Consider the following 19,034-nt stretch of genomic DNA (forward strand, 5'->3'; position numbering starts at 1 on the left):
GACTCTCCCCTGCAGCGCACACTATCGCCGCCTCGCGGGCCGCCCAAACGACTTGCCGGTCACGCCGCGGCGGAGATCGCGTGCGACGCCCGGCAGCCACTCGCCATCGCGGATGACGGCGAGTTCCTTAAGGAGCATGGTGAAGGCGTCGACGGTCGGCGGACGCTGCTCCTCGCGCGCCGCAGCGACCGTGCGGCTCCACACGGGCACGCCCGACGGGAGCTTGTGCCCCGGCCCCTTGGGGATCCACTCTTCGTCCTCGGGGATGGACCACTGCAGCTTGTGCGCGATCTTGCGGATGTGGTGCTGCATCCGACGGATTTCGACGGGGCTGATGGCCTCGAGGCGCTGGATGAGCGAGAGGCCCGAACCCGTGATGAGCTCCGTCTCGTCGACGAAGACGGTGAACTTGCTCAGGTCGTTGATCTCGGGCGAGGACGGGAAGAGTCGCCCGTACGACCGCTCGCGGAAGATGACGGGGATGCAACCGAGCTGTAGCGCCTCGTAGAAGGCGCGGCGCGAGGGCGAGTCGCCTGCCGGCATCGGGCAAAAGACGGCCTGCGACATGTGCTCGTGGAAAAGCGTAAGGTTCTGCGCGCCGTCGACCGAGTTCTCGATGTTGTCGAACAGGATTGGCGACTTCTGGTTCTCCGCCGGCGCCGCAACGTAGTCAGAGAACTCCTTGAGGAGCGCACCCCGAAGAGCGAAGCCGTTGAAGGGGTCGCTGGCGGGCAAACCCCACGGGTGACTCGCGCCGGCGGCGTAGTGAAGGCTGTTCGTACGATCGAGTGAGTCCACCGATCAGAGCTGAAGTAAGAAGCGCGGAACGAACAGGTAAGGCCGCTCAGCATCGAGGAAGTAGTCGCCGACGCTGGTCTTGCTCCCGGCGTGCGTGCTCGAAAGGTGGAATGCAGTTGGGTCTGCGCAGTCATTATCGTCAGCCTGGATTCGATGCTAATTTGAGACGTTGGAAACGCACAAGGGACATCGATGAGGTACTTCAAGCCCTCGGCGTGGGTCTTGGGTGCATTCTCGATCGAGACAAAGACGACGCTGTCCTTCAGCTCCGCCATCAGCTCGGGAGTAAGGATCTCCTCGAGGTTGCTGCGAAGCGTCGCGATAGGAACGACGATGCGCGGGTACGGCGTCTCGCCGACGCTGGCGACGAGGTCGCGGAGGAACTGCGTCGTGCGCTCAATGGCGTCGCGCAGCTCGGTCGCCTCGCAGCGCCACGGGTTCGACCAGAGCTGGGACAGAATCGGGAGGAAGATGAAGTCGGGTGAGGGCGATGCGAGGAGCGGGACTGCCTTCGAATAGGTCGCGAAGCGCGTCGTGAGGATGTCGTCGAGCGCATACTGATTCGCGTTGGTTACCCAGTAAGGATAGCTCGACGGCATCGGATGCGAGCCGCCATACGCAGAAGTGGTCGTCTCGCGTAAGGGTCGTACGCCCCAGCCACAGATGTGGGCCGCCTTCGTGAGCTTCTCGGTGATGGGTGTCATGTCGGCTATCGCGATGGTCGGCTGGCGGAGCGAAAGCTGGTTGTCGTGCTCGTGGTGGAGAAGGTCCCACTTGCTCGAGCCGGACGAGAGCGAGCGGATGGAGGGGAAGATGCCGGCCCAGAGCGTGGTGCCCATGATGACGACGAGCATGTAGTGCCAGCGACGCATCACCGCCTTCTTGTGGCCATGCGGCTCGGTCGCGAAGAGGCCACGGATCTCCTTCGGCGCCATCTCGAACATGATGGTCGAGGCGACAACCGCGGCGCCGCCGAGCACCGAGGCGAGCGTCGGTTGAAAGTCGAAGAGAACGACCGAAAGGAGGAACGTGAAGACAATCGAGACGGCGAGCGCGAACCCCTTGGCGATGTTGTCGGCGTGCTTGATCGCCACGGCAATGAGGAGGCCGCCGACGGTTTGAAGGAAAATGACGGCCCAGGCCATCGGGTTGTCGGTCAGGCCCTCAAAGAAGCCCTCACCCGCACGCACGACCGGGTCATACCAGTGCTCGAGCGGGTCGAACAGACCCTTGAAGTCGAGCGAGAGGCCGCTAATCGCATCGAGGTGGAAATGGTTGGCCTGCAGCATGACGACCGCGACGCCGATGACCGAGCTGAAGAGCGACAGCTGGATGTTGCGAACCCAAAGGCTGGCTGGCTTGATCTTGGGTGGCGCGACAAGCATGATCTCCTCGACGGGCGGAACGACCGGCTGGCGCTTGATGACCAGCTCGAAGTAGGTCGCGGCGATCGCGCTCGAGAAGCACGAGACGAGGACTGCCGAAACGCCCGCGAGGTAGTTCATCGACTCGGCCTCGGTTGCCGGGTGCTTGCCGTGACCGTGCGAGTCGTTTGCGCGCGCTGAGATGGCGCCGAGCTGCATCGTCGCGACGCCAAGCCCAAGGGTGACGAGCGTAGCCCACTGAATGGACGAAAGGCGGCGGCCGAGCATGACAACGGCGCAAAGGGCGGTGATGAGCGTCTTGAGCTGGAAGGTGATCTGGAAGACCGGGACCGAGAGATTGCGAGCAGCGACGTAGCTGCGCCATACGACGTGTCAGTGTTTTCTCGCTCTGATAGAAAATCTGAGCTACGCACATCAGGTTGTTCTGCAGTGCGAAGAGCACCGCCGGAACCGCCATCTTCCACCAGTCGCCGCCGAAGATGTCTTCCCACAGCATGCCAACGACGCCGAGACGGCGCCGCCTCAGCCATAACCGCGGATCATCGAGCATTTTCAGCACCTGCAGGTCCGGCTGCGGGCTGCCCTCGGGCGAGATCTTGCCGAGCTTCTCGGCCACGGCGGGCGAGATCGGCTTGTGCGGCCACTGGAACGTCGCAAGGCTCGAACGCTCGGGGAAGGTTGTGCCTCCGCCCTCGAACGAGACGGAGAACGTCGGTCCACGCTGGATGGAGGAACGGCGGCGCAGGTTGTTTGCCGGCAACTGTACCGGGTCGGACCGCTGCGAGGGCTGCGACGTCGTGTCGTACGGGTCGTCCCGCCAGAGTTCCTTCTCGTCGACGGGCTGGCTCTGCGCATACAGCTCGGGTGATGGCAAGTTGTGCCGCGGCGCGAGCAGCGTTGCACGCTCCTTCAGGGTGTCTCGCAGGGCGAGGAGGAGGGAAAGGACCAGCTTGCCCAACTCTGCGGCGGCATATGCGTCAGCATCGCCACTCTGCCTATACACAGAACATAGAAAGAGGACGTACCAGTGAGCAGGACAGCGCTCGACGCCTTGTAGTGCGCCTGGCCCGGTCGGAGGCTCGCTTGCGAGATGTGCAATCTGCGCCAAGAAGGGTCAGCTCGCTGCTCAAACGGGACGGCCGGACACACAGACGTACACGATGGCCAGCGCCGTCGACTGGAAGCAAACTGCTGCGAGCGAAAGCCCTCGCGCATTGAAGAAGCTGCTCATCCCGGGAGGGGCGACGGGAGAGAATGCTCGGACAGGCCGTCAACGAGCGTGCCAGCGGTTGGCGAGCAGTGTGCAGTGCTTGCACCAGCCAGCAGCAGTGTGTAGCAGGCAGCAGAGATCCCGCCAGCGAGGCCAGCTCGTCGTGGAGGGGGTGCGACACTGGACCTGGCTACAGGCTGCCGCACAGGGAGCTTGACGGCAGAGCGGGGATGCCGACCGATCGACGAACCAGCCTCGGTGCAGCCACGGCAGAGTCTCGCCTGATCGTCTCCAAGAACAGCAATATGCGACCAAGGGGCAGAGACAGCCCCCGCCGGGAGAGGCAGGTCTCCGCGCGCCCGCCTCTTTCATCTCGCACGAAATGTCTCGCCTCGCCCGAGAAGAGTGTCTAGGGAGCCCGCCGCGCCCTGTCCGACTCCGCCTCAGAAGTCCGGCTACCAGTCGGCCTCGACTCGAAACTAGCGCCGAGCCAACAACGCTCCCGCTGCCGGGAGGCGCTTCCTGCTGCTGCTGAACCCCTGCTTGCTTGAGTTGCTTGCTCGTGTGCTCTCGTTAGCCAAGCGGGATGTCGTCCGCTGCACACTACCGGGTCTTGTCGGTGACAGGACTCGCTGAGCCGCTCAGCACGCCCGGCCATGCAGGCCTCAACCGCCGAACTTCGCTCGACGTCAAGCGAGAGTCGCTCTCGTACAACGGCGTCGACACACCACTGCTAGCGCCGGCATGGGACCGTCGTTCGAAGCCGACGCGCGGATACCGCTGCCTGCGGCTGAGCGCCTACGTCGGCTGGACCGTCGCAGGGGTGCTCTTCCTCGTCCTCGTTCTGCAGAGGACGGACGTTGCGGCGGTGGATCTACAGCGGTTCGGGCTGGGGCGTTACAGCGGCGTGCGGGAGGCGGCGACGGGGTCGCGAACTCAGGCGGACGCTGCCGCCGTCGGTATGACGGCCCTGGCAAAGGCCACAGGAACCGTGCCCGGGGATGATGGGGAGCATACGTTGGCTCCTGCGGGCACGACTTCGCCGGTAACAATCGTGTCGAGCTTCTACCGCGTCGACAACGGCAAGAAGCACCGGGTCAGCGGTGAGTCTTCCCGTCCTCAGCTGGCTGGAGTGATACAGCTGATCTTGACTCCTCTTCAGAGTACCACGAGTGGCTCGGCAATTTTCTGCACTCGGTCGAACTGCCCGTCATCTTCTACTGCGCCCCTTCGATGGCGGCCTACATCAAGAATCTGCGAGGCGACAAGGTGCGTTCTGTTCGACTCGAGCGAACAGAATATGATAAGCAATTGCTGATCATGCTGACAAGTGCCCAGCCTCTGACGCTTGTGACCGAGTACTCGTCGCCTTTCGACATGCCGCCTTTGCAGGACCTTGGTGGGCATGACTGGGCAACCGCGCAGCACAAGATCGACCCAGAGAAGCACGTGCACGTTCCTGATGTCTACGGCGTCTGGACGGCGAAGCCGTGGATCGTCAAGAACGCGGCGGACCGGGATCCGTACGGGAGCGACTATTTCTTCTGGGTGAGCTCGCTTTCCGCCCCGCGTGCTTCAGGCGGCATGATACTGAGACTGATTGCTGTCGCGCACAGGTCGATGCGGGCGGCTTCCGCGATGCCTCCGTTACCCACACCTTCCACGAGCTCCCCTCCGTCCTCTCCTCGCTCTACTCGACTCTCCCCTCCGATACAATCATGCTCGCGGCAACGCTCGGCCCGTTCGAATCGGGCACCGAGTGGGTCAAGGACGTCAAGCGGACGGACGAGATGGACCGGACGGACCGCCTCCAGGGCGGATGGTTCGGCGGGAGGAAAGAGGCCGTGCAGATGTGGGAGCGTGAGGTGCAGAAGGTGACGGTCATGCAGAGCGCGTTGCAGCGGTACGTCATTCTCGGTCGCTCTTTCCGTGCTGCAGGTCCTGACTGACGCGGGACTTGCTCGCGCTCGTGCAGCTTTGCCGCTAAGGAGCAGCCGGTTTGGACGATGGCCGCTCGACTGAACTGGCAGCGCATATATGTTCAGGTACGTAACTCTTCCAGCTCGTCCATCTCGCCAGTCCGGGAATGGTGCGCTACCGCAGCAGCTGACCCTGCCTTTGTGGCTTCCGCAGAACATGGCCTACCGCAGCGGTCCCGACTGCGGCCCCGACATGTGGTTCGCATTCGAGTATTTCGCCGACGGGCGCGACTGCTCGATCCCCGCCTGGAACGGGCCGGAGTACGCGCGGGAAGAGGCAGACGAGAAGGCGCGTGAGCGAAAGGGGCAGCACATGGGCGGCGGCTTGGACGGCGGCGGCGACGAAGTTGGATGGGAAGGCATGGGGCCGTGATTTGCCGTGACTGTGTGCGGAAGTGTTGTACGGATTGTACGTTACTGTCAGGGTTCTGCTGATCACCTCGCCGCAATAGACGTTTTGAACGCTCGCTCGGTTCAGCTGCTTGGTTCCCGACGAGTCCAGCGGACAGGGAGCCCTCGAGATAGTTGTCTCGTTGCTGGCCTTGGTAGTGCCGGCGGATTCGTCACTGAGCGTGTGCAAGCATAGGCACTGCTCGAAGAGATCGTCACGATACCAGAGTCGCACCAATGATTTCAATGGGGGTAACAGGATGTGCGGAGACAGGCTACAGGGATAAAGCACGGTATACGCGTGGGTATAGTGAGGCATGGACGCCGACAGACGGAGGGAGCGCAGCCGCCAGCAGCCAACGCGGAGAAAAGGACGGATCTAGGAGTGCTGCGTGCACGGAAGGCAGGTGCCGCCAACGCAGATACCCTTTGTCGGAATGCTATAGCGTGAACAGGAGCGGACAGAGTCAATTGACAGGGCGAGCGAGGCGAACGGCAGCGAAAGCGACGCACCAGAAGCGGGTGTTACCCGAGCCCTGGTCGCAGGTATCCTTGTTCTGCACCCGGACGGCACCCGTGGGCGGCCTGCAGCGACTCTTGTAGCACGTGTAGCCGAGTTCCTCGTTGCAAGGCGTCGAGGCGTCGCAGTAAGGCTCGGTCGTGTCGATGGTGCAGATGGCAGTGCAGACCTTGCCTGCGCAAGTGAGACCCGTCTGGCTGATTGCGACAATGTCATTGTCAGTGGATTATGCAGGGGCAGCAGCGGAAATAGGAGAGAATGTACCAGCAAACGCCGGCGTTCGGGTCGCAAGCGCCGCCGAGCGTCACGCTAGGCGAACAGGTGAGGGGCCCGACCTGTTGCTGCGTCCTGCCGACCGCCTGCTGCGTCGTGTCCGGCGCAGCAGCTGCGGTGTTCGAGATGGTGACCGTCCCAACAGCACCGTCCGGCACAACGCTCAAGAATGTGCTGTCAGCCGGCGCTGCCGAGATGGTCGACGAGCCCGACGAGACTGCGCGACGCTGGCCCCTGCAGATTCGAGCACTGGTAAGCTGCCGAGCCAGCCTTCTTATCCAGCATGTGAGAACGTACCATGCACGCTTCTGGCGCAGGTGGCCCTGGCGGCCATGATCCGCCGAGGCGAACGCGGTGCTCGCGAAGAGCGCGACGACGAGGAGGGAGAGAGTGCTGCGCATAACGAGTCGGAACGGAAGTGAACGAGTGTGAGGTTGCCGTCGAGGGTGCAGGCGATCCAATCGCAGGGAGAGTGTGTAGGCGCGAGAACGAAAGACGTGGGCGCAGCCGACCAGTGGCAAGGTAGACCCCTAGCGGACAAAGAGCAGAGAGTCGCGCAGAGGATCCGGCGAGGGCAGCGGCGGGCTCGGCAGACGAGAGCAAGCGACGCAAGCGGGCAAGCAGGTGCAGGCGCGCGGGCGGCGGGACCGCCGAGCAGTCGGAGCAGATCCAGCCCTCAGGGGCGGGCAGGACAATGAAAGACAGGCTCCAGACGATGCGAGACACTGATGATCCACCTGCGAGAAGCGAGGGCGGCGCTCGGATGGGAAGGTCCACGCCGAGTGGGCCAGCCTCGCCCGCCGCCCGCTCGCCCCGCTCGCCGCCCCTTGCCCTCTTCCGGACTGCCTTCCGCCGCTGCCGGAGCCCTGGGCATCCAATCTTGCCCGCGACCGGCCAGTGAGACGCTGCCCTGGCTACCCAAGCCACTCTGCCCGGCCTGCCGCTCGTTTCGGTTCCCGGGTCGCCCCCCAGGCCCGCCTTCATTCATGCACGCCGGCTGTGAGGCTGGGTCTAGAGCTCCTGGAGTAGCGGATCGGCAGCTCAGCGCTCTGCCCGCCTGCCCCAGAGGCGCGGCTGCCAGCTACTTCTCCCCCTCCTGCTGCATCTTCCTCGTCGCTCGCTGCTGCTCTCGCCTCTCGCGTGCCGCTTGTGGGCCGCTCTACTTTCGCTGTCGAGTTCTCTAGCGGTGGAAAGCTCGAACGCGCTCAGCTGGCTGAGCCCTCTCGGTGAGCTGGCTTCCGCACCCTCGCTCCTTCGCCTGCGCTGACCTCGACTCGCCTCCAGCAGGTTGATTCTCGTGTGCGCCCCCTTCGCGCAAGTTCTGCAGATCGATCCGCTCACACGTCGTCGCCGCTGCCTTTGCAGCAGATCTGCCCCGTCTGTTCACCACTCGCCTATCCGGCATCTGTCTCAGCATGACCTTCTACCGCCGCGCGAGCGCGCTCGTCGCGCTCCTCCTCCTTGCGTTGCAAGCAGGAGCTGCTAGCACACGGACAGCTTTGGCCTCGTCCGCTGCGAGAACCTCGTCCGCTGCCGCATCCGCCAGCAGCGGCTCAAGCCAGTCCTCTGGTCCTGCGCCCGTCTTCAACTGCGTCGGTGGATCGGTCTACGTGATTGCGCATCCCGACGACGACCTTCTTTTCCAGTCGCCCGACCTGTACACCGATGTGGCCGGCAGCAACTGTATCACCGTGGTCATTCTGACGGCGGGCGACTCGGGCACGACGGGCTCGACCTACGCCCTCAGTCGCGAGCAAGGCAACGCTGCGGCGTATGCCAAGATGGCCGGCGTGTCCAACGTCTGGACCGAGTTCACCAGCACTTTCGGCGGTCAGCCGGTCCTGGTCACGACGCTCCAGCAGGCACCGCAAGTTCAGCGTGTGCACTTCCGCTTCCCTGACGGCAACATGGACGGCTCTGGGTGCGTCATCGTCTCTCAAGCGCAGCCTCTGAGTCCAAACTGATGTCCCCTATCCAGTTTCGCGACAACCGGCTACCAGTCGCTTCGCAACCTCTATTTCGGATCTATCTCGCAGATCCGCAACCAGCCGGGCACAGCGACTTTCTCCCTTGCCACCCTCAAGCAGGCTCTCGCCGAGATCATCACCGCTCGCCAGCCGTCCTACGTTCGCACGCTCGACTACCTGTCCGACTACGATGCGGGCGACCATGCCGACCACCTTACAGTCGGCCGCATCGCCTCCGATGTCGCCGGGAAGTACGCTACAAACGCCACCGTTGCAGGCTACATGGGCTACCCCGTCCAGGTCCGTCCGCTCCAACCTCGCAGCCGACTCTATCTGGCGCTGATCTCGCATTCTTGCAGAACTTGCCGCCGACTATGGGCCTCGACGACAGCAACTTCAAGTCCAAGTGCGACGCGTTCTTCGCCTACACGCCCTTCGACTACGCCGAGTGCCAGAGCTTGATGGAGTGCTACAACGCCGGTCGCGGTGAGACGTACTGGCTTCTGAGGTGCGTCAAACTTCTTCTACCGGCTTGAGCAAAGTTCTAATGGGCACATTCGTTTCGTCAGGCAATATGCTGTCACGGAGGATCTCGCCGAGCGCTCCTACATGGGCACCGCGCAGTCACCAGTCACGCTGCCGAACGGCACCAACGTCGCGCCTCTCGGCCAAGCTCTCGCGTCGAGCCAGAGCGATGCTCAGCCCGCGTCGGCTGCTATCGACGGCAACATTCAGGGCTACCCGGGCAACTCCTCGGCCGAATGGTCTTCGGCCGGCGAGACGACGACGGCATGGTGGGGCGTTCTGTGGCCTGACACCTATAACATCACTTCGGTCGCCCTCTACGACCGGCCGAACCAGAATGGTGCGTTTTCACAGTTCCCTCTGCAACGTACAGTGCTGACCGAGGGCAATGGACAGACTGGATTACGGGTGGTACCTTGACCTTCTCGGACGGCTCGTCGGTTCCGTTCGGCGCTCTTGCCAACGACGGTTCTGCCACTCTTATCACGCTCGCTGGTCCCGTCATCACGTCTTACATAAAGATGGACGTTACGTCTGTGTCGACGTCGACCGGCGCAGCCGGTCTTGCCGAGTTCCGCGCGTTCGGCACTGAATGTCCCGGCTGCACGCCTGGAAACTCCTTCGCCGACGGTACGACCACGACCGAGACGGCGTACGGCGTCACGAGCGGCACGGACGCCTACAACGACCTCGCGCTGTCAGCCGAGGCCTACGCCTCGTCCTCCTTCGCCCAGCAGGGTCCCGAGAAGGCCATCGACGGAGTCATCGACGGCTACCCTGGCCAGTCGTCCGCCGAGTGGGCCTCGTACGGCGAGACTGTCGGCGCATGGCTCAATGTCACCTGGAACGCGTACTACCTTGTCGACTCGCTCGTCCTGTGGGACCGCCCGAACGACAACGACTGGATCACGGGCGGCACCATCGCGTTCAGCGACGGGTCTTTGCTGCCGGTGGGCCCGCTCAACAACGATGGCTCCGCGACGGTCTACAATCTGTCGACGCCGGTCAACATTTCGTCGCTCCGCCTTTCGGTCACTGGCGCCGGACCTTCGAGTTCGTCGGTCGGTCTCGCGGAGATTGGCGCGTTCTACTCGCTCGCCCAGACGCCAATCAACATCACGTCGGGCTCGCAGAACCCGGGCATCCAGCCTCCGGTCGTCGGCGATCTCGACGATCAAGACTGGGAAGACGACCTGGCGCTTCAGAACGCCACCGCGACCGCCTCGTCCCAGTCTCCGGGCCAGGAAGCGATCCGTGCTATCAGCGGAGATGCTGGCGGCTACGTCGAGGACGGTTCGGGCGACTACACCAAGGAGTGGGCGTCCGCCGGCGAGGGTGCATCCGCCTGGTTTAACATCTCGTGGCCTTACGCCATCAAGGTCGAGCAGGTCTCGCTCTACGACCGGCCGAACATGAACGACCAGATCACGGGCGCTATCCTTCGCTTTGATAACGGGCAGTACCTGTCGACCGGGCCCCTCAACAACGACGGCTCGCCCACCAACATCTCGATCCCGAACCTCGTCACGACTTCCATCAAGATGATCGTCACGGCAGTCTCGCCGACGACGAATTCGGTCGGGCTGTCCGAGTTTGCCGTTTACGGCTCGGTCGTGTACGTCCCTCTCGAGTCATTCACCTGCGCCCAGCTCCTGACAGTCCTCCTCTGCAGCAACTCGACTTCGACGTCCACTGGTTCGTTAATCAACAACGGCACCATCGCCAGCAACTCGACGCTTGCCGGCAACGGCACTGTCATCGGCAACACCACGTTGCTCACCAACGGCACGCTCATCGGCAACACCACGTTGCTCAACAACGGATCGCTCATCCTCCCGAATGGCACCGTGCTGGGCAACTCGAGCGTGCTGCTGCCCAACTCGACCTTGCTGTTGCCCAACTCGACTTTGCTGGGTAACGGCTCGGTCGTGCTCGGCAACGGGTCGGTCATTGGCCTCAACATCTCCGGCCTGACCAACTCGTCGTTGTTGCCGAACGGTACGATCGTCTTCTCGAACGGCACATCGGCCACCAACATTTCGGCTTTCCTTCCAAACGCGACGGCGTCTTCCCTGTACGGGTCCGCGACCCTCAATGCTACGAGCAGCGGCCGCTTCAACACGTCGGCCTCGATCACGGCCTTCTTCCCGAGCTCGACTGCGTCCCTCTCTGCCAACGCCTCGCGCAGCCTCAACAGCTCGGCTGCGTCGTCTACGCTGTACAACTCGAGCGCCGCTGGACCGGTTTCAACGGGCGCCTTCAACATCAGCGCGTCGGCTTCGGGCTACAACATCACGGGCCCTTTCGCGTCGTCGACGGCAGCAAGCGGGTCCGCAACGGCGTCCGCCTCTCGCAACGCTTCCAGCAGCTTGTCCGGCAGCGCGGCGGTCCCGACGGCGTCGGCTTCCTTCCTTTCCGGCTCCGCCTCGCTCAATGCGTCCGCCTCGGCGTCGTCGACTGCGTCAGCAAGTCGGAATGTCTCTTCCAGCGCATCCGCGTCGTCTGCATCGTTCGCGTCGACCGCGTCGTCGGCGCTGTCCGCGTCGATGGCTTCGGCCTCATCGGTCGCCTCGGCATCGCTGGCTTCCGCCTCATCGGTCGCGTCGAGGGCGTCGGCCTCGTCGCTCGCTTCCGTTGCATCGTCGCTTGCCTCGATCGCCTCGAGCATCCCGTCCGCCTCGGCCAGCGCGACGAACGCCTCGGCGTCGGCGGTTCGCACGGCGTCCGCCTCGTCGTCTTCGCTCCTGCCCAACTCGACCTCGACGATGCTGTCGTCGACGCAGACCTCCTCGACTCGTCTCTCGTCGTCGACTTTGTCGTCGTCGGCCTCGTCGGCATCATCGTCCGGCATGGTCACCATCACCCGCTCGAGCTCCGCTTCCTCAACTGCCATCCCGTCATTGTCGTCGTCCTCGGTTGCGCCCTCATCAACCAAGTCGACTGCGCTGCCGACGTCGACCACCGGCGCGAGTGTCAACATTGCTCGCATCAACGGCGTCGTTGCGACCGCCTCGTCGTCGATCAGCAAGTCGCCGCCCTCGGGAGCGATTGACGGCAACAACGGCGGTGTGTCGGCGCTCGGCTTCGGCAATGCCGCACAGGAGTGGGTCGCGAACGGCAAGCAGGGCCAGTGGATCGAGCTCGCGCTGCCCGCCAACTACCTCCTTCGCGAGGTCGTCCTTCGCGGCCGCGTCAACACGTGGTCGAGCATCACGTCGGGCGTGCTCAACTTCACCGACGGCACGACCATCAAGGTTGGCGCAGTCTCGCCGTCGGGTTCGTCCGTCTCGCTCGGGTCGGGCATCGCCGCGACGGGCATGCGCTTCACCATCACGGGCACGTCGTACCTGACGACCCAGGCGGGTCTCGCCGAGATCGAGCTCTACAACCGCGAGCCGCCGACGTCCGGCCTGATCGGCTCCCTTGGGAATGCAGTCGGCTCGACGGTCGGCAGCATCCTCGGACTGTTTGGCCTGGCCTGAGAAGGTAGTCTTAAATGATTCCGTCGCTCGAGCTGGTCTCGGCGCGACTCGAAGTTCCTGTATCCCCACTGTTCTTGATTACCCTCGTCGTTCATTCGCATGTAGCATACCCCTCGATAAGAGCCTGCAATGGCTGTCTCCTGTGTCAGGCATCCACGAAGAGCTGAGAGTTGAGATTGCCCACTATTGCAGGCAAGACGCATGCTCTCACGGTCCTCCTCCGAGCAGCAGAGACCACTCAGCCCTGAGGAATGAGCTATATGAACAACTTGACAATTTGGGAATCAATGCGGTGGCTGCTGAGTGGGGGAAGGCGAGGCAAAGAAGCTACACGATGAGGGGCGGATACGAGCGAACGCGCAGACCGTCTATGTCGAGAGGAGGGGATGCTGGGATCACTGCTTTTTCTTCTTGCCGTCCTTCTTGTCACCGTCCTTTGTGTCTTTCTCGCACCCGGCGGCGGACTTGACCTTCTTCTTGCCGGCTGCGAGCGAGCGAGGTGCGGGATTGGCCGGCGCACGGATGGTGAAGGATGACGAAAGAGGGAGGGGACGGACCCGAGCTGGTCAGCGGGACGAAGATTCTCACGGCCGCGAACCGAACCAGCGCTTCGCACCTTTCCACAAGTCGCCCAAGAGCGAGTGCGCCTCGTCCTTCTTCTCCTCGGCCTGCTCCTTGACGCCCTCGGCCTTGGCGCGCACCTCCTCGCTCACCTCGTCAAACACCTCGCGCGCATGCTCGAGCTTGTCCTCGACGCTCTCCTTCGTCTCGCGCGCCGTGTCCTTCGCCGCCTCTGCCGCAGCGGCGGCGGCGGCGGCGCGCGCACCCGCCGTCGACGTGATGTCGTCGCTCATGGTGCTCCACCACTGGGGCTTGGCCGCGCTCTCGCCATCGGCGGGCGGCGGCTTGGCCTGCTGCGTGAAGGCGGGAGAGGCGGTCGGGTCTGGGCGCTGAGGCCCGGGTGCAGGCTCGTCCGCTTCGGGTGCCGGAGGAGGAGAGCGAGTGGCGGACGGATCGGGAGAGGCGGCCGAGGGAGAGGGGTAGTGCGAGGTCGAGCCGGGGATCTCGGTCTCGACAACGTATTGCTCGAGGATGCGACGCTGGGCCGGAGTGAGAGACCTGCGAGGACAGGCGAGTCAATGCGTGAATTCGGGCGGACAGAGGGAAAGCACGCACCTAGGCATGGTCACGTTGAAGCGCACCACGAGGTCGCCAAACTCGTCCTTGTACAGCTTCTTGACGCCGCGGCCGCGCATGACCATCTCCTCTCCGGGCTGCGTTCCCTGCGGCACGCGGACCTCGACGTCGCGGTCGAGCGTCTTGACCGGCGCGCGGCCGCCGAGGATGGCCGTGTAGAACGGCACGCTGACGTTCTGGTACAGGTTGGATCCCTGGCGGGTAAAGACCTTGGACGGCTGGACGTTGATGCGCACAAAGAGGTCGCCGTTGCGGCCCTTGCCGCCGAGCGGCGCGTCGCCCTTGCCGTCGAGGCGGATCTTCATCCCGTCGTCGACGCCCGGCGGGATCTTGACCTCGACCGTGCGGCGCTCGCGCACCTTGCCGACGCCGGCGCACGTCCCGCAGTTGCTGCCCGGCGGGGCGACGGAGCCGCTCCCGCCGCAGGACGCGCACGTCGAGGCCATCTGGAAGCCGCTCTGGATCGTAAAGGTGCGCGTGCCCGACCCGCCGCACGAAGCGCACGTCGTCTTCTTCATGCCCTCCTTCATGCCCGACCCATGGCACGTGTGGCAGTCGACGACAGGGGAGACGGCGATCGTGCGCGATGCGCCCTTGGCTGCGTCAATGAAGGGCACCGAGATCGAGACGTCAATGTCGTCGCCGACGGGGACCGTCTGGCGCGGGCCTGCCGAGCCGCCGCGGCCAAAGGCGCCGAAGAGCGACTCAAAGATGTCGGCGCCACCCGGACCGCCAGCACCGCCTCCGAAGAAGTCGCCGAAGCCTGCGCCGCCGAAGGAGGACGTTGCGCGGGCATAGGCATCCGAGTCGAAGCCTGGCTGAGTCGATGCCGAGCCGAAGCGGTCAAAGTCGGCGCGCTTCTTGTCGTCTGAGAGGATCTGCGGGTATGGCGTCGTCAGCTCTGGCACGAGAAGAGACGAGAGCAAGGGCGGAACGGACATCGTAAGCCTCCTGCACCTCGACAAAGCGCTCCTTTGCGTCCTTCTCCTTGCTCGAGTCGGGGTGGTACTTCTTGGCGAGCTGTGATGCACGAACAGGTCAGCCGAACGAGGTTGTGCAGCGGTGCGGAGGGAAGGGGATGCGCACGCCGTAGTAGGCCTTCTTGATTTCGCTCGACGAGGCATCCTTGCTGACGCCGAGGGCAGCGTAGGGGTTCTTGTTCAATGCTCTCCGCGCCGACGCATGGAACGCGCGCTGCTCGACGGCGAGTGGGTGAGCTCGTGAAAGTGCGGGAACGCGAGAGAAACGCACGGCTGCGGTGGGGACGGCTCGCTGGGCGGGTGCGGGTGCGCCGCTAAGCCAGTTGCCGAGCCAGGTGCGTGCGGTGCGGACGCGCTGACCCTGGCGGGCTGTGCGCGGGGCGGTGGCGGCGGCGGAGAAGGAGCGAGAGGACGAGGGAGAGGGGATGCGGGCGAGCGGGACCGCGGGGGCGGCTGCGGCTGCTCGTGCGGGCTGGTGTGCGAGGTGCAGCAGTGCTGGCGGGCGCGCCATGGCTCTCGCGGGGGCTGCGTGCGAGTGGAATGACCAAGGTGCGGCGAGCGAAAGACAAGGAAACGAAGCGGCCACCCTCGCACACCCCGCAGAAAGTGCAGCTGATTGCAGGGAGGGCCACAAGAACGTCTAACAAAGCATTGCCACCCTTCTCGGCAGCACTTGGGGGCAGTGCGAGCACGCGGGTGTCCCCCTCTTGCTCGTCTCCGCTCTCCTCACTCTGCCAGCTTCGCTCCCCCACCCTGCACGCTGGTCAGGCGCTGCCGAGCACTCCAGAGATGGCCTGGCTCGACTCGCTCTCGCGGCACAGCGTCTTCACGCTCCCGCGCGAGCTCCCCTCCGACGATCAACCTGCCTCGCCCTCGTCGTCGTCGCCCGCTCCGCACACGCCCGCAAAGGGCGCAGCGAGCCACGCGGCTGCACCTTCGCCGTTCTCGCGCACAGGCGCGCTCTCGCAGTCCGCGTCGAGCCGCTCCCTCTTCGGCCTCTCGTCGTCCTCCCACTCCGCTTCCGCTTCCGTCTCGTCCCCGCACAAGGCTTTAAAGCGCACACAGCGCTCGTCGACACGCGCGCTCTTGAGTGGCGCCGGACCGCGCGATGTTGAGAAACGCATCCGCGGCGCGAGGACAAGCAGGATGGTCGTCGTGCGCGGGAGTGACCTCGTCGTCGCCGTCGGCAGCGAGCTTCGTATCGCCAGCCTGGCCGACGTCAAGTCACAGAGTGGAGAGGACGATGCGGTGCCGCTGGGAGATGACAGTGCCGTTGGTGACTACAAGGTGCGCTTGTCGTTCTCCTTCCTGCGTCCTTCCGCTCATAAGACGCTTCCGCAGACTTTGAACACCCCGGCCATCAACTTTGAGATCCAACATCTCGTCGTCAACCCGACGAACAAGCTGCTAGCCGTCGTCGGTGCTCACTCTGTCGTGGTCGTCGTCCTGCCGCGCCGCGGGTGGACCAACAGCCTGAGTCCGACCATCGAGTGCCGGTGAGCTCGCGTTGACGCCGAACTGAGCTCATGTCAATACTGACTCTCGGAGCTCCCAGCTGCCTTCCCATCGGACCTTTCTACCACGCCCTGCCCGGCTCTTCCCCTGTTGCCTCTGCCTTGTGGCACCCGCTCGGTCTCGACGCCTCCTCCCTCCTCCTCCTCACCGCCGACTGCACCCTCCGCGAGTACACCGTCTCAGAGAGCGTCGACGAGCCCGCGCAGGTGTTCGCCTTCTCGCGCGCCTCGACCGCCGACCAGCCGGGCTCGGCTAGTGCGCGCAAAGGATTCGGACTCTCGGCGCTCGACCGCGACGCGAGTACGGCGACGGCGATGTGCATCGGCGAGGGCAAGGGCGACTGGGGCCCGCTCACGCTCTATGCGCTCCTGCGGAACGGAGACGTCGTTTCGATGTGTCCTTTCCTGCCGAAGAAGGCGTGCGTGTCACCCCACTGCTGTTCCCGTCGCCGCCCGTACTGACCACGTGCGCGACAGCTCCGTCGAGCCGTCTTACTTGCATGCACTGTCCGCCTTCGTGTCCGCCAAGGTCGACTACCTGTCCTCTTCCTCTTCCGCCCTCGCTCCCTTCGACCCCTTCGCCTCGACCTCTTCCTTGCTCGCCGATCCTACGCTGCCACCACAGCAGCACGCAGCGATCGAGAAACGCTACAGCCTGCAGCAGCAATACGTCAACGCGCTCATCCGACAGCTCACATCACCATCTCGCGCTCTCCCCGCCGACGCCAACGACGACGAAGCGCACGATCCGCACGCGCCAGTCAAGCTCGTCGCGCCCTCGCGGCCCGCCTTTGCGCCCCGCCTGCAGGGCCCGTTCCTCCTCCAGCCCGCGCCGGCAGAGCTCGACAACGGCGCCGACCCAGCCGCGTGCGGCCTCGCGTACCTGAGCTACGCCCGCTCGGAGCGCGAGGGCGCAGCGGCGCAGGAGGCGAGCGCGGGAGAGGGGCTCGGCGTGTTTGCGATCGCGTATCGCGACGGAAAGGTCGACCTCTGCCTCGAGGTCGAGAAGGTCGAGGCGCGCTTTGCGGGCGAGGCGGAGCCGCGCGGGTCGGCTGCTTCGGCTAGGGGAACGCCGCGCCGGAGCGAGAAGGGCGCGGTGGTCCTCCGGCGCAAGGGGCGCGGGTTTGGCGCGGCGGCCGTGTGGAGCGACGAAGAGGACGAGGAGGCGGCAGCGCCGGCGGGCGTCGACGACGATCTGCCCACACTCGCCGTGTACGAGTCGATCGACCTCGGTCTCGCGGCTGAGCTGTCGAGTAGCGGAGACGAAGCGGTTGTTGCGCGAGGACTCGCGCACAACTGCCCCGTCCTCGTGCGCGATCCGCTTTATGCCGACACGCTGTATGTGCAGCATGCGCTGGGCGCGCATTGCCTCTTGCTCGGACCGTGGCTCGAGGGGCTTGTCGAGGCGCTGCAGAGCGCCGAGGGCGAGGGGGACGACGAGGACAAGGCGTTCGAGCGGGACGTGGAGAAGGCGCTGAAGGAGCAGAAGGGGACCGAGGTGCTCTGGGTGCTCAAGACGGCAGGCGCGGCGGACGAAGAGCGTGGAGCGACGCCACTCGAAGGTCTCGCGGTCCTCAACGACGTCTACCTCGGCTACTCGCTCCTCCTCCTCACCTCTTCACTCCAATTTCTCGGCATCGAACTCGCCCTGCGCGTGGACCCGTCTGTCGCTGCCCTTGACACACCTTCCGCGCCGTTCACGCCTGCTCAGCCCGCCGCCGCCGCCGAGCGCGCCTACGTTTCGCTCCTCGATACGCCCTTCTCCGTTCCTCCCCTGCTCGCGCGAGCTGGCGCGCCGCCCGCCCTTCCCCGCCTCGCTTCGACATCGAAGAAGGAGCTCGCTATCACGCCCGACACGCTCCGCACGCTCGGCAAGCACGTCTCGACCGTGCAGACCGCCGTGCGCGACCTCGTCTCGGCGGCCGACACGGTGCAGTCGCGCCTCGAGCTGCAGATGAAGGAGCTCGCGCGCCAGGTGGGCAAGCTCTCCGAGCTGGACGCGCGCCGCGCCGAGCTCGGCAAGAGCGTCGCTGGCGGCGTCGAGGGGCGCGTACGCGCCGTCGAGCAGGCGCAGCGCGCGCTACTCGACCGGACGGACCGTGTCCTGCAGCGACTTGTCGAGTCGCACCAGCCGGAGGTCTCTGCGCCCGAGCGAAAGTGGTTCGACGAGCTGCGGCGGCTCGAGGCGCAGATCGAGGGTGCGCCGGACGGCGATGGCGCGGCTACCTCGCTCACGCTCAGGGCAAGGAGGCTCGAAGCGCAGCTCGAGACGCTTCGACCCGCACTCGAGGAGCTCAGGCGCAAGGAGGCCGCCAACGGCACGCCGCAGCGCAGCGCCCTGGGCAAGGTGCAGCTCGACAAGGTCGAAAGTCGCTTGTCGGACGAGTACGCCATCTCTCGCGCGTGAGGTCACACGACCTTGCTGACTCTTCTCTCCTGCAGGGCCAAGCTCATTGCCGAGACGAAGCGCAAAGTAGAGCGATTGACGAGCATTCTCTCGGCATCATCGCTTCTCTGAAACGCGAGACATCTGATTGCGGCGCCAGACGCTTCTTGGGCATCTTTTGCATTGAAAGCGGCAGGAATTGGTCGAGAGTGTGGCAGCAACTGCGAGGTTTTCGGCACGGAAGCGACCGGACACGGCACGATGTCTCCTCCTCCTGACCGCGCCTCATTGGAAGTGCGAGCCGCTTCAAGGTGCTTCCTTTAGGCCGCCTGCTCTGCCTCAGGCTTCTCACGTATTCTGCTGGCGCAGCCGCGCTCACGCCGCCCCTGAGGTCAAACTGGCTTGCGTGCGGCTTGAGGCGGCTATTC

The 19,034-nt window shown here is 64.7% G+C and overlaps 6 protein-coding genes across 6 annotated transcripts; 3 read left to right on the plus strand and 3 right to left on the minus strand.

The window, feature by feature from the left end:
• Positions 1–21: 21 nt before the first annotated feature.
• Positions 22–3,414, minus strand: JCM10292_006090 (uncharacterized protein; the record flags this gene model as incomplete). The annotated part of the gene is made up of 6 exons (XM_076647015.1): positions 22–772; positions 833–920; positions 980–2,538; positions 2,597–3,143; positions 3,209–3,282; positions 3,341–3,414. 6 exons carry the CDS (start codon positions 3,412–3,414, stop codon positions 22–24), a joined length of 3,093 nt encoding a protein of 1,030 aa, XP_076507353.1.
• Positions 3,415–3,979: 565 nt separating this feature from the next.
• On the plus strand, positions 3,980–5,745 carry JCM10292_006091 (uncharacterized protein; the record flags this gene model as incomplete). The annotated part of the gene is made up of 6 exons (XM_076647016.1): positions 3,980–4,496; positions 4,556–4,662; positions 4,732–4,941; positions 5,010–5,296; positions 5,369–5,438; positions 5,527–5,745. 6 exons carry the CDS (start codon positions 3,980–3,982, stop codon positions 5,743–5,745), a joined length of 1,410 nt encoding a protein of 469 aa, XP_076507354.1.
• Positions 5,746–6,141: 396 nt separating this feature from the next.
• Positions 6,142–6,956, minus strand: JCM10292_006092 (uncharacterized protein; the record flags this gene model as incomplete). Its single annotated transcript, XM_076647017.1, has 4 exons — positions 6,142–6,202; positions 6,276–6,479; positions 6,547–6,789; positions 6,853–6,956. 4 exons carry the CDS (start codon positions 6,954–6,956, stop codon positions 6,142–6,144), a joined length of 612 nt encoding a protein of 203 aa, XP_076507355.1.
• Positions 6,957–7,970: 1,014 nt separating this feature from the next.
• On the plus strand, positions 7,971–12,529 carry JCM10292_006093 (uncharacterized protein; the record flags this gene model as incomplete). The annotated part of the gene is made up of 5 exons (XM_076647018.1): positions 7,971–8,476; positions 8,534–8,822; positions 8,882–9,030; positions 9,092–9,387; positions 9,444–12,529. 5 exons carry the CDS (start codon positions 7,971–7,973, stop codon positions 12,527–12,529), a joined length of 4,326 nt encoding a protein of 1,441 aa, XP_076507356.1.
• Positions 12,530–12,924: 395 nt separating this feature from the next.
• JCM10292_006094 (uncharacterized protein) lies at positions 12,925–15,217 on the minus strand (the record flags this gene model as incomplete). Its single annotated transcript, XM_076647019.1, has 6 exons — positions 12,925–13,013; positions 13,146–13,648; positions 13,706–14,604; positions 14,666–14,746; positions 14,813–14,920; positions 14,978–15,217. The coding sequence occupies 6 exons, from the start codon at positions 15,215–15,217 to the stop codon at positions 12,925–12,927; spliced, it is 1,920 nt and encodes a 639-aa protein (XP_076507357.1).
• A 278-nt stretch (positions 15,218–15,495) lies between these two features.
• Positions 15,496–18,738, plus strand: JCM10292_006095 (uncharacterized protein; the record flags this gene model as incomplete). The annotated part of the gene is made up of 5 exons (XM_076647020.1): positions 15,496–15,993; positions 16,048–16,202; positions 16,262–16,639; positions 16,698–18,605; positions 18,663–18,738. 5 exons carry the CDS (start codon positions 15,496–15,498, stop codon positions 18,736–18,738), a joined length of 3,015 nt encoding a protein of 1,004 aa, XP_076507358.1.
• Positions 18,739–19,034: the final 296 nt, after the last annotated feature.

The sequence above is a fragment of the Rhodotorula paludigena genome, assembly GCF_050403205.1.
Source record: "Rhodotorula paludigena JCM10292 DNA, Rt_paludigena_JCM10292v1_ctg7, whole genome shotgun sequence".
Taxonomy (NCBI): Eukaryota; Fungi; Basidiomycota; class Microbotryomycetes; order Sporidiobolales; family Sporidiobolaceae; genus Rhodotorula; species Rhodotorula paludigena.